The sequence below is a fragment of the Meleagris gallopavo genome, chromosome 16 (genome assembly GCF_000146605.3).
Source record: "Meleagris gallopavo isolate NT-WF06-2002-E0010 breed Aviagen turkey brand Nicholas breeding stock chromosome 16, Turkey_5.1, whole genome shotgun sequence".
NCBI lineage: Eukaryota > Metazoa > Chordata > Aves > Galliformes > Phasianidae > Meleagris > Meleagris gallopavo.
Window position 1 is genome coordinate 6,097,824 of NC_015026.2, and position 12,534 is coordinate 6,110,357.

Genomic DNA, 12,534 nt, shown 5'->3' on the forward strand with positions numbered 1-12,534 from the left:
TAGGGCAAAATTCTGAATGCTGCGTTTTTTAAAATTTATTTGTTTGATTTTTAGCTCAATTACATGATGTAGAATAATGTGCCAGACATTCTGCTGTATTTTATTTGTAACACATCTGTCATCAGAAATGAAATCACTCATTCAGAAGCATTCATTCAGCTGTTAAATGGTTAATTACGCATAGGAGCTAAAACAGTGTGCAGGTACATTTGTAAAATATTTACGGGCTAAATGCACTGAATTGTCCAGTGCCCTGTTAGTACTGTAAAGATGTGCCTCCGATAAGATAAACTTGTAACACAGTTTAATTTTTTAGGTATCTAAAGGAATTTAGGACAGAGCAGTGCCCTCTATTTTTGCAGCACAAGTGTACCCAGCACAGACCATTTACCTGTTTTCATTGGCATTTCCTAAATCAGCGTCGTCGTAGACCTATACGAAGGCGTGATGGAACTTTTAACTACAGTCCCGATGTTTATTGTACAAAATATGATGAGACTACAGGAATCTGCCCAGATGGAGATGAGTAAGTGATTTCTTTCAGTCCCTAGGTGTTTATAGAATTAATGGCTTTACAGAAAGATGTTAATTTTTTCTTAGCAAAAATGATTGAGAGGATCCTGCAGTTTGACTGAGAGAACTTTTTGTGAATGACTTGTGAGGTTTTGGTATGTACTCTTTTATGTAAGCATGTGTTCTTTAGGATGTCATGGAGTTAGAGCTATCTTACTGTTTTGTAACCATTTTGAAAGCAGAATGTAAGAAGTTTATTTTCTCCTAGTATTGTTCCTGTTGTCCCTGAACATTTTTTGGCAGTTGTGTTTTTCTCCTGACAGTTTTGAAATATTATGTGCAAACTGCACTGAGTAGGGGCTGACGGGCTATAAAGGAGAAGGACTGTTTTGTGATGGCTCTGCAGAGAGGGAAAAAGGAAGTTTTTTACCCAGAGGGTGGTGACGCACTGGAACAGGTTGCCCAAGGAGGTTGTGGATGCCCCATCCCTGGAGGCATTCAAGGCCAGGCTGGATGTGGCTTTGGGCAGCCTGGTCTGGTGGTTGGCGACCATACATATAACAAGGGGATTGAAACTGGATGATCACTGTGGTCCTTTTCAACCCAGGCCATTCTGTGATTCTTTGAAGGCGTTCATATATTGGTTACCTGAGTAGACCATTAGGGTTTGCTTTTCCATGGACACATGTCTCTTCTGGGTAAAGGCCACAGGAATCATGGGGAGAGGGTGAAGCTTTGTGGAGATAGGAGTGAGCAAATGGTATGACAGGCAGGCATGTATAGAGGAGCTGGGTATATTGTGGTCGTATAACATAGAGGAACTAGCTTCATCTGCAGTGATGGAAGCAAGGAAAGACTTCTGACAGGAAAAAAAAAATCAAAACAGAAAAACAGACAGGAAATATGTAGTTATGCTGCTCACGTGTTTTAAAATGTGAAGACAGTTATTTTGGTTATTGCAGTGCTTAGCAGCTCTTATCACGGATCAGATATCTTTTGTGTTCCAGGCTGTAGTCACAGAAGAAAAAAAGGTGGAATTTTCCCCCAGGAGTTACAAACTAAACAACAGGTGACAAGTGAAGGTAAACAACAAAGAAGTAGTAGGCAGCATGACAATATTTAGAATTGTACCTAAGCAGAACAAAAAGCAAAAAATGTCTTTGGGGATGATTTAAAAGAAAACAGTTATGTACCTCTTCAGGTATTTGTAAAGCACCCATGAACATGAGCAGTTCTTGTTTGAATATCAACAAGAGGATAATGGATGCTCATGTCATTTTGTTGACTGGGCACAAAAATTAACTTTTCATTACTGAATGATAGATAGTGGTACTAAAGGAAGAAAAAAAAAAAGCAGTCTTTTAAAAGAATGTTAGCAGAGCAAGATTGCACTGGTAGAAGCAAATAAGGGGATGCTTCAAGAGCTGAGAAGTGAGATGAAAGCTCATGCAATCCTTTGCTGTAGTTGTAGATGGCATAATTGAGTCTTAGGCCAAAGAAAACATAAGACTCTTGAGAGAGCTCATATTTCTTTATTAGCTTGTTTTTGGAATCTGTTTTGCCTTTACATGGGAAAAATTGTGACCTGAGTATTTCTCCCTCTCGCTGTGCATGGAAGGAGCTGTGTTTTGTCTGACAAAATATCTGAATTCCATAATTCTCTCTTTTTAAGCATTCATTTGAATGTAATTGGAGGCTTTAACATTTTATGAGACATCTTCGGATTGGTAATTTCTCTAGGGAAAGAGCCCAGATATCTAAGCAAAAATGCTTGCCATCCACTAAGGGGCCGCTGACACAGAGATGAGCAGTGAGTTGTGAACCTGTACGCTTTGGACTGGGAGACATTTAATTCTTGTTTTCAACAGGAACCAGCAAAATTAAACAGATGAAAACGGAGGAGTGAGCATTAAGCATAAGACTGAGACAATATTCTCACCTATGTGCTGTGCACATGTAGTAATTTGTAACGAACAATCTGCTAGTATGTTTTCCCACTTAACTCCTGCACAAATTCTGCTAGTGGCGGGACAGCTAGCAATAGTCAACATAATTTCAGATTGCAATTTCATTTGTTTCAACTTCAGTACAAGACTAGAGTCTGTCTGATACTTCTGCCAGCCCTAACAGCTTTCTCATTTTTCTGTATCAGTAGCAATTCTAGCAGAACGGGAAGGCTGCACAGTGCTGATCATACATCACAAAGCATTTCTTACGAAGTTCAGCTGAGTCACCAAAATGCCTCCAACAAAAATTGCATCCCATCTGTCTTTTCACACAGAACCAGGAAGTGTGAATGAACTACTTCCAGATCTTGATTGTTGGTTATGTTTTGTCTTACACTGAAAGAATGAGATGTAGCACTGAATTTGGTATGCTTACTCTTCTTACTAATTAATTCTGTTGGGATTTAAAGAGGTATAAGTAAACTCACTGGCTGCAACCCATTTGTAACAGCAGCAGGACCAATGCATTGAGAAGATGTCACAAAAAGAGGATTGCTCTCCTGTCTCTAAAGACATAGGCTCACAGAAAAACTCCACAAAGGAGGGATCTCCAGGAAGAGATCCTTCTGTGGGGGGCAGTCAGCCCTTAAGTGAGGCCTTAAGGTCTCCCAATTGCACAGGTTGAATTGCTTCCAGGGCTGACTGGTCTCTTCTTCCAGGTGCTCAATCAGTGGTTCAGGCTGTGACTTAGAAGTTCCCATACACCATTTATCTTGATTGAGTGTTTTAAAATTTCTAAAAGAAAGAAACTTGCATCTTAGAAATCATAAGTATCAATTCTTGGAAATCAGTTCAAGCTACAGGTATCTTAGCAGTATAGGAAAAATTTAGCGTTTTGATTTTAATATATAAATAGACCTGTAAGTTTTTGCAAGTAAATTGCTTAATCTGTTTTCTAAATAATCTTCTTAGAACATGGTAAGCAAAGCTTAGGCCAACGTCATTCTTATGAATGCTAAACTCTGCTTAGTACTTCATCATTCTCCCTCTGTCTGCAAGAACATCTTTCTGTGGGGTTTTCTATTTGTTATTCTGTACCACACCCCAAGTTTTTTTATGTAGTTTCTTTTTACTTCAGGATGAGAGAAAGTAATTTTTGTAGAGAAGTATTTTTTCAAACCCAGCAGTGACCAAAATTAATTGCACTGAAGTAAACTTGGGGAGAACAGACACATCTGCATAAGCATTTTTTCCCTATTTGTTTACAACTGATAGAATTATAATCCATACATGATGTTAATGACTTAGAGTACAGACCAGGCCTCACAGAGTTGTGTGTTGAAAATGGTTAGTATACCTACAAAGATTTATTGCTGGTACAGGAATTTTTCTCTTACTTTTTGTAGAGAAGTCAATTTAAGTTTGCTTTTAGGCTATTCAAGAAGTTTCTGTGCCTATAAGGATCAGGCAGAACAAAACATCATGATATCTCAAGTACCCCTTGACTGTAAATAACTGTAGCATTTAAAAAAACAAAAACAAACAGTAAACAATTTTCTTGTAGTAAGGAAATGCCTTAAGCTTGTATCAGTATGGACAATGACATTTCTCAGTTCAGGTGTTGTTTTCTTACATGGGTGTTTGCTGTATTTATTAAGGGTATCTTTGTAAGCTAGCCTAGTATAGACTCTTGTAATTTTAGTGGAGACTATGAAGTAGATTAACACTTTTCATTTTTAAGCTGATCTGTCAGATTTGTTTGTGAATCCTGCAAAGTTGTTTGTTACGAGTTAACGAGAGAGAGCAGAATTCAGAGTTGAATGTTTAAAAATAAAGCAAAGCTTAAACTTTCCTCTTTCTATGATATAGTTGCCCTTACCTACATCGAACAACAGGAGATACAGAAAGGAAATACCATCTCAGATATTACAAGACTGGAACATGCATTCATGAAACAGATGCCCGGGGTCATTGCGTGAAGAATGGGATTCACTGTGCCTTTGCTCATGGGCCGCATGACCTTAGACCTCCAGTATATGACATAAGGTAGTCTGTATTTCAAATTCTGCAGCCTGTTAAGCAGAAAATGCCATGTCTGTTACAACTACACACCAGACAATGTAGCGTGCTTTGCATGAAGAACGTGATTTCATCTGTAACTACAGAACATAAGAATGCATTTTACTGTGCATCAAGATAGCAGGTGTAAGCATGCTAGGAAATACAAACACTAACATTTTGTGATTTGCTGTTTGAAGAGCCTTATGTGTAATTCTTAGGACTAATGAAAGACCAGTTATTCTGTCCTGAGTCATGTATGCCTTGTAAATTTGTGTGTGATTTTTACATTTATAAATTTATAACTGTTATGCCATTTTTCGGGTTCTGAACTTATTTTTGACATTTTGCTTTCTGCCATTGTTGGTTTGTTTTTTTTCATGTATATAATATCAGTATTATTTTCTACCTCTCTAACATATGAGGAAATTACTGTCAAAAGAAGGTACTTGGTGAGTCATGGTAGTGGCACAAATGAGTTTTGGTTGTGGCCTAAACTGGGTGATAAGCATGTTCTGGCTGCATAGAGCTGAAGATGCTCATAACAGGAGTCCATATTTTAACAGCTTGAACCTAAATTAAGCTTGTGAAAAATGGTCATGTGCCACTGCATCTCCTGATTTCAAATATCTAGCATTCGTAAAGAAAGTCCAGACAATGTTTAGTGATAGTTTGCTCTAGTATGTCCACCAATACCAGGGGGTTTTCATTGTAAGCAGAGTGAAGAAGTTATAGTAGAATCATTGATGTAGGTATTAACTTTATTTCACCTAAGAGCCTTGTTCTTCTCACCTCCACCTTTAAGAAGAAGCATTCTTTGGGAACAATATCTGTTTTTCTTCACATTTCTTGACTCTGTAAAAGATTTTTTTTGATAGCTTAAAAGGTTCCTGTCTTGTCATTGAGTTAGTCATGTTTTCCCATCCTCTTAGAGATTTTTGTTTTTCTTGGGAGATACTACAGAGCAGGGAAGTTCTTGAAATGATACGTGAAATGTATAATAACTATTTCCATTGTCAACTATCAAGTTCCTCTTCAGAGATTCTTGGAGTAGGAGTGTTTTGGAATAGCAGATAAGCTCCTGGACTGTCTGTGCCTAGATGAAGCAGTAGGGGCTTTTGATTCTCATGAAGACTGACTATTGTAGAACCACCTCTGGTGACTGGTTCCTCATCTTGTATCAACATTGCTTCAAAGTCTGCCTAATACAGTTATGCTATATTATCTCTATCTTTTTTTTTTTTTAATCCATGTAACTAATTTGTCATTGTTGAAACTGCAGCTTGATTTTGTAAAACAGGTGTAATAAAATTGTCTCGGGTTTTTGATAGAAGTTTCTTAGCACTAATACAACAAGTTTTAGTTAGGTAGTGCTCATTCTAATTGTTCACCAAGCTTGCATTGCTTTTTTGAAAAAAAGTTATAAATATTTGCAGAAGAGATGCTCTACCCAATAATTATAATTTGCTATTAGATCTCCCAGTTGTCCTGGTATGCTTCTCTTGCAAAATGCTACAGTGAGCTGAACATACTTTTTGCAACTTCTGTTATTTCTTTTACTTCTACCGTGTCATAGTGGCAGTAGAGTATTAGTAATGAATAACATGTACAGAATGTCAGCATATCAGCACACTGAGGTACACTGCAGGTACAAACATTGGCTGTATATGTAATGCCAGCATTCCTTCATATGTTCTCTTTGATTAGTCTTACATGGTTATTCCTCATGACTGTCTGCTTGCTTTTTTATTCCAATTTAGATTTGTTGGAATCTAGATTAAATGGTAATTTTTTGATAGAATAGGACAAGATTTTTTGTAGGACAGATAGGGTTACTGTAGCTATACAGTTTTGCAGTGTTATTTTCTTTCTCCATTCCAGAGAACTTCAGGCACAGGAAACTTTACAGAATGGGCAGCTAGGATGTGGTGAAGGCATTCCAGATCTGCAACCAGGGAATTTAGCAAGTCAAGCAATGATTGAGAAGATCCTTAGTGAAGATCCAAGATGGCAGGGTAATGTTACCCTGTCTCCTTTCTCCGTTTCTTTGATGATGTTTGATCCAATTTGTTGACCCTGGGTCCAAACTTGGGAGATATTCAGAAGTCTTTTTTGTAATAGAGTAAAAAAATGGTTTCTGTAAGTAATACAGATATTTGTGAGCAGTTTTGTATAGTCTTTCACATTTGTATTGAGATTGTAAATTGAAAATGTTTTGAAAATGTTTAGTGTGTCTCAGCTTAGTTAATACAAGTACTGCTAATCTGTATCAATTGGGAGACTATTCATGCAAGTCAGTAGGAGCTGTGTCTTGTGCTGAGGAGTAATAATGATCGGTCTTTGTTTTTAAGTCATTAATTGAATAGTTAACAAACCTTTGTTCTTTGCTGAGATTGACTAGCAGGAACGAAGTAAAATGTTAAATAGAAAATTGGAGGAAAGTATTTGGATGTGAGTGCCTTGAAAGCATTACATGAGATTGCTTAAAACCAATTGTCTTGGTTTTCTTAAGACTTTCAGATTTGATTTCACTTGCTTCTTACTCTGCCAAAGATGTTATATCAGTTGCCTATTATTAGAGCTCTTGTCCAAACGTTACTATAGGAAAGATTGCAGGATACAATTACTTTCAAAATTTCCTGCATGGACAGTGACATAGGAAGAGGTGACATGAAGATAGTGTCTCTAAAGAATTCAGGGAAGATAATCTTATGATATTTGTCCCTGCTATATATATTTTTTTATTCTGATAGAGGATGAATTCCAATCATTTAAGTATTAAAATGTATAGTCTGTCGTTATCAGCTCTAGATGAAAAATACTGGAATATTTTTGTATTGGAAAGTAAAAAATAAGGAAAATGCAGCAAAGTTAATCAACTACAAGCATTTTTATTGGGTTCTTTGCATTGCTGCAGTGTTATGTTATATAATATTGTGTGACTTCTTTACATCCTACTAAATGTGGTGGGATTGCATATAATTGCCAGAGACTGAAAATAATCATTCAGCTGGTGATTTCAGCTTTGTTTTCCTCAGTTTTAAATTAAACTATTGAAGAGGACTGAAGGACATGTAGACTCTGTGTGCTACTCTGATCAGTAAGCCTTGCTATTTTAGAGTACACCATTAATGACTCTTTGAGAATGCTTTTTCAGCTTGCTTTCCACAAATTTGGTAGGAATTTTGCTGTATTTGTTTTTGTGAACATCTCAGACAGGTTTGCTAAAGACAAGATACGTGATAGTGATTGCTTCAGTCATACCTGAAGCCATTTTCCTACCTTAGGAAGGAATTAGATTGGTTTGGTGTAATTCACTGTTCCATGCTGACAATTAGCCAAATTTTACCTTCTAATTTATTTGCTTGCTCCATTGTTTTTCTGTCTTTTTCTGTTTCTAGACAGAACCTTCTTCATGTCCTAATTCCTCCTTACTGGCACCAGATGCAGATAAAGAGGCAGGAGTCTAATAGAGGCTCTAGAATTTGTCCAGGGAGATATTAGTAGCTAGTATTAGAATGCCTTATCATTAAAGAAGTTCTGGTGAAATAAGGAGCGTCAGCACTAAACTTAAGAATAAATGTAAATATAGAACTTGAAATGGTTTCAGTGTTTGTCTTACTAAAATGAGTCGTATTGCTTAAGGTTTTCATTTTCAAAATGTTGAATAGATGCAGTGAGAATTTCTGGATAGTTTCTCTACCAAGGTTGGTAGTTCTGTATTTATGTAGTTTATTATACAGTTGCTATAGAATATAAATGTGATGAAGATTTCTTTGCAAGAAAGTATCTAGATTTATAAGGATGGATGAGTCTGTGATTCATAACTTTTTTTTACAAAATAGCATGATTCCTAAGCTAACTCAAGGCACTTGAAATACAAAATCTAGTTGCTTATTTCTCTGACTTTTTGACCTGTTTACAGACACAAATTTTGTACTAGCTGGCTACAAGACAGAGCAGTGCACAAAGCCACCCAGGCTCTGCCGCCAGGGCTACGCGTGTCCACACTACCACAACAGCCGCGACAGGAGGCGGAATCCCAGAACATTCAAATACAGGTACATAAATATTTGGAGTACACTCTTTGATCAGTCAAGACAGTTCTTAATGGACTGGTTTGTGTGGACTCTTATGCTGGGGGTATTCCCAATGGAATAAAAACATCTCTTTCCCAGTAGCTTTGCTGTTTGTTTGTTTATTCATTTATTTATTTATTGTGGGGAAAAAAAAATCATCTGTTCAGAATGATCAGTCACTTCTGAAGAATAAAAACCTGAAATGGTAGTAAAAAATATTCTGTTTTTCCTGTGAAGAATGAAAGGTTTAATTTTTAGTGAAAATCAAGAATCACCAAGTGATACCTTCTTTGTTGGGAAAAGACCAGTTATAATTTCTGGCTTTCTTTTGTTTTCACTCCTCAGATTTTCTTTTTCTGAGCAGTACTTTTAGGACCAAACTTTAATGCATCTCTTCACTTAGTTTTAGAGAGAGTCTGTCATTCTGAAACATCGGTTTCTTCATTTATTTGGTGTTTCATCATGCTGTGCTATAGGCTTTAGAATTGATGGGTTTTGCTTGACAGTTTGAGGACTGTTCATAAATGTCACCAGACAGAAGAAAGCTGGAATCCTACTTGCTCCTTCTTCTGTCAGAGACAAAAGGCTAGTTTTCTCCTAGAATTTACAACTTTATTGGTCCCAGAAACAAAGCTCCTCAAATTTAATGGGAAATGGTTTGAGACTTCTGCTAGGAATTAGATAGAAACATGCTCTGGGCATCATTTGTTTCTAGGTCTACTCCTTGCCCCAGTGTAAAACATGCAGATGAATGGGGTGAACCTTCAAGGTGTGAAAGTGGGGATAGCTGTCAATACTGTCATTCTCGTACAGAGCAGCAATTTCATCCTGAGGTAAGAAATTGAGCTTCTTCTTACTTTTAGTGACTTTAAATTTATTATGAATTCAAGTATCTGTTAAAGATGATACATGTGAAAAATACGTAACATTTGGAGAGAGAAGTCATGCAACTCTTCCAGTAGTTGAATTATTGGTTTAAGCAAAATTTGCTGAGAATATTTATTTTACTGCTGTGGTTTTCACTGCTAGGCATTTTTATTATTCTACTTAGTGAAAAATGAATTCATATTCCCTGCAGCATTTGAATGCTTGTAATCTAGTAACTGGATTGACTTTTCACATGACTTCTGAAAACCCTTTTTTTCATGTTGATTGCCTATATATAAGATTTGGGTATAAATTTTACCTAACTTTTTGTCCTGTAACTTGGGACAAATTACAATTTTGAGCATTGTTAAAAGCTGTATTGCAAATAATTGCAAGAATCTGAATATGCCAGAGAAAGTGGAAAGAGCAGTGTCTCTTCCTACTGGCTGAAGGAAGACACTCCAGAAAAAGAAAGTGAATTTACATTCCTCTATAGGTACACTCATTGTAACACTCATTTGCTGGATATTTGAGTGTAAAAATAAAGTGCTGGGGAAGAGAGCAGTGCCTTGTTATCTGCTGAGATTTAAATGTATTGCAGCACTAAGAAAGTATTAAATTTTCCAGTTAATGGAGGAAAAAAACTGTGATACTGAAAAGACACGTTGTGTAAGAAGCTACCTGTACAGTACTTAATATTTGGGATTTGGGACCTCTGAACAGGCATAAAGAATTCACAGCAGAATATTGGGTGCATTAGGAAGTTAAAAGCTTAGTAAGTTATAAGCAAAAACCACTCAAGTAATTGCTGTTTTCTCTTCCAATTATGAAGATTATTGAAGTAATCTCAAGAGCATACCATTCTGAAAGAAACTCCTACAATACTGACTTCAAGGTTTTTTCAAACTCCTCCTTATCATGTCCCCTATCAGGTTGACCATCTGCATCTTTATATTAAGTAGGTGTTTACTATCTCCAATCCCGAGATGCTGCTCCAGAATTTCTCTGTTCTTATTGATTACTAGAGATTTTACTGTATGGATTTACTTCAGATTACCTAATTTCTTCCATGTTATATTCCAGCCCTTTTCTGTAATAACAGTGTCTTCCTGCTTAGTGTAACTATCATACTTTAGTTTATGACAAAGCTATTAGTGAAAATACTAAAATAAGTCAGAAGGCTGAGGCTTGAGGTGTGAAGCCAATTTTGTCTGCTGCCCTCCTTCTTACCATCCATTGTAATCTAGCCATTTCTTTAACAGCAGATATCTTACATTGGTAATAGTCATAATCTTCATTATCTGAATTAATTATTCTTTCCATAGTTTATTGATGTCTTATTAGAATGACCACTTTTTCATTTTAGAGAAGAATCTTTGATTTATCAAAGTTCTGTAATGAGTCTACCACAACAGGCTTTGCCAAATGTACCTTTAATTTTATTCCATTTCTTTCAGTCCTTAATTAAATTATGACAGAATAATTGGTGGACTCACAGTGGTCTCAATCAGCTGTTTTTGCTCTTCTCAAACTTAATGGGTGCTATGCCTGATATAACTCAGCCATATGTAGTGCTTTTGATATGACTGTTTTACTAAAAGTATGTGCCAACTGCAGCTGTTTTATATGCCAGCTCTTTAAAACCTCTCACTTAGCAGTTGCCTGCTAATTCATTTCCTGGCCCTGAACCAAAGGTAGTTTTAGTTTGCTCCCACATCAGCTGGATCACCTCAGTCTTTGTCCATCTTTATTTCCATTAGCTGTACTGCCTTTGTTGAAGTGTTGGACATAATTCCTGCTGGTATGCAAGACAGCTTCATGGTCATAGGGTTGTCATTTCACTTAATTTTAGCTGTAGCATTTAATTTCACAGAAACTAGCAACATGCTTCTGCTCAAAGGAGATTTTATTCAACGTTGTTCTCTGTAATCATTTCCCTTTGCTCTAGCTCTGGCTGTAGCTGGTTAGAATGGAAATTCCACACAGCTTTTGAGCCTCTGACTAGAGAATGTGAAGTGCTCATTTTACTCTGTTTGAAATTCAGTCAGTTTGATGGTGGTTACCATTTGCCTTCATTTCTCATCCTACTGATTTGAAATCAAGGGCATTAATTCAGCCTTACTTTTCTGTATCCTTTAAGTTCAATTCATAGTCACTTTATCCAGCTTTATCTTTTTATATTGGACGTTGTGTCCTCACACTTCACCAGATTCAAATAAAGAATATTCTCATTGCCTTTTGGCTCAATGACTGATTTTTGAAGAAATCTCATGGTTATCGTATTTAGGAATAGCTTTATTCCACCATTGCTAAATAGCAGCTTTTGTAACATTGGTACGTGTGGATGATGTGGCCATCTCCAGAATCGGGGCCACTCTGGCCCCTAGAGTCTTTTGATTTTATCTATATTGCCACTCTTACAATAGTAGTATTTATCAGTAGGCATTTCTCACCACCTGGGTATCTCACAGGACTAGGGATGATTTTGTGATTAGGACCAGAAATCAAGACTCAACTTCTAGCTAATTCTTTTGCTGAAACCATCTGGTAGTACTACTTTTTTCTTCTGCATAATAAACATAAGATATACAGAGTTCAGATTTTGTATTCACCAATAAACAGAGAACAGGTAAGAGAAGGATCCAGCTTCATTTCCTAATTTGTGTATGGTGTGCACAAATCACTCCTTTGTGTTTTGCAGTGTTTTGATAGCTGCCAGTGAAATTGGTAGAAAGATGAGTTCCACTGCTCTGTTTGTAAAGTGTGTTCTTCAGGTGAATGCTTCTGTACTATGGGTGTTTTGTCTCCTATTCAGTGTTTAAGGAAAAATAAATTATTTCTATATTTCTGTTGCCAAAGCTTGGGGGACTACTGCCATTTGCCACAGATCTGCAAATTCCTGGAATTAATTATGAGAAGAATCTGCGTGCTATATAAACATTGTTCTATGTCAGCTTTGTCTAAGCCATGTGAAATACAAAGACAAGAGATCCTGTTAGAGCAGGAAACTGCAGCTGGATCTTATGTGCAACATACATCAGGATTACTGCCCTGAACTGTCAGTGTTACTT

The 12,534-nt window shown here is 36.7% G+C and overlaps 1 protein-coding gene across 3 annotated transcripts in view; it reads left to right on the forward strand.

The window, feature by feature from the left end:
• Positions 1-447: 447 nt before the first annotated feature.
• The window catches only part of UNKL (unk like zinc finger), a 29,998-nt gene continuing 17,911 nt past the window's right edge, over positions 448-12,534 (forward strand). The window contains exons 1-5 of one of the 3 annotated variants that reach the window (XM_010719484.2): positions 448-526; positions 4,355-4,505; positions 6,399-6,532; positions 8,443-8,578; positions 9,312-9,429. In XM_010719484.2, coding sequence (XP_010717786.1) covers positions 448-526; positions 4,355-4,505; positions 6,399-6,532; positions 8,443-8,578; positions 9,312-9,429 — 618 coding nt within the window. Of the gene's footprint in view, positions 527-1,046; positions 2,886-4,328; positions 4,506-6,397; positions 6,533-8,442; positions 8,579-9,311; positions 9,430-12,534 lie in introns of those variants that run through there. The other 2 variants (XR_795354.3, XM_019620769.2) reach the window with 2 other exon arrangements.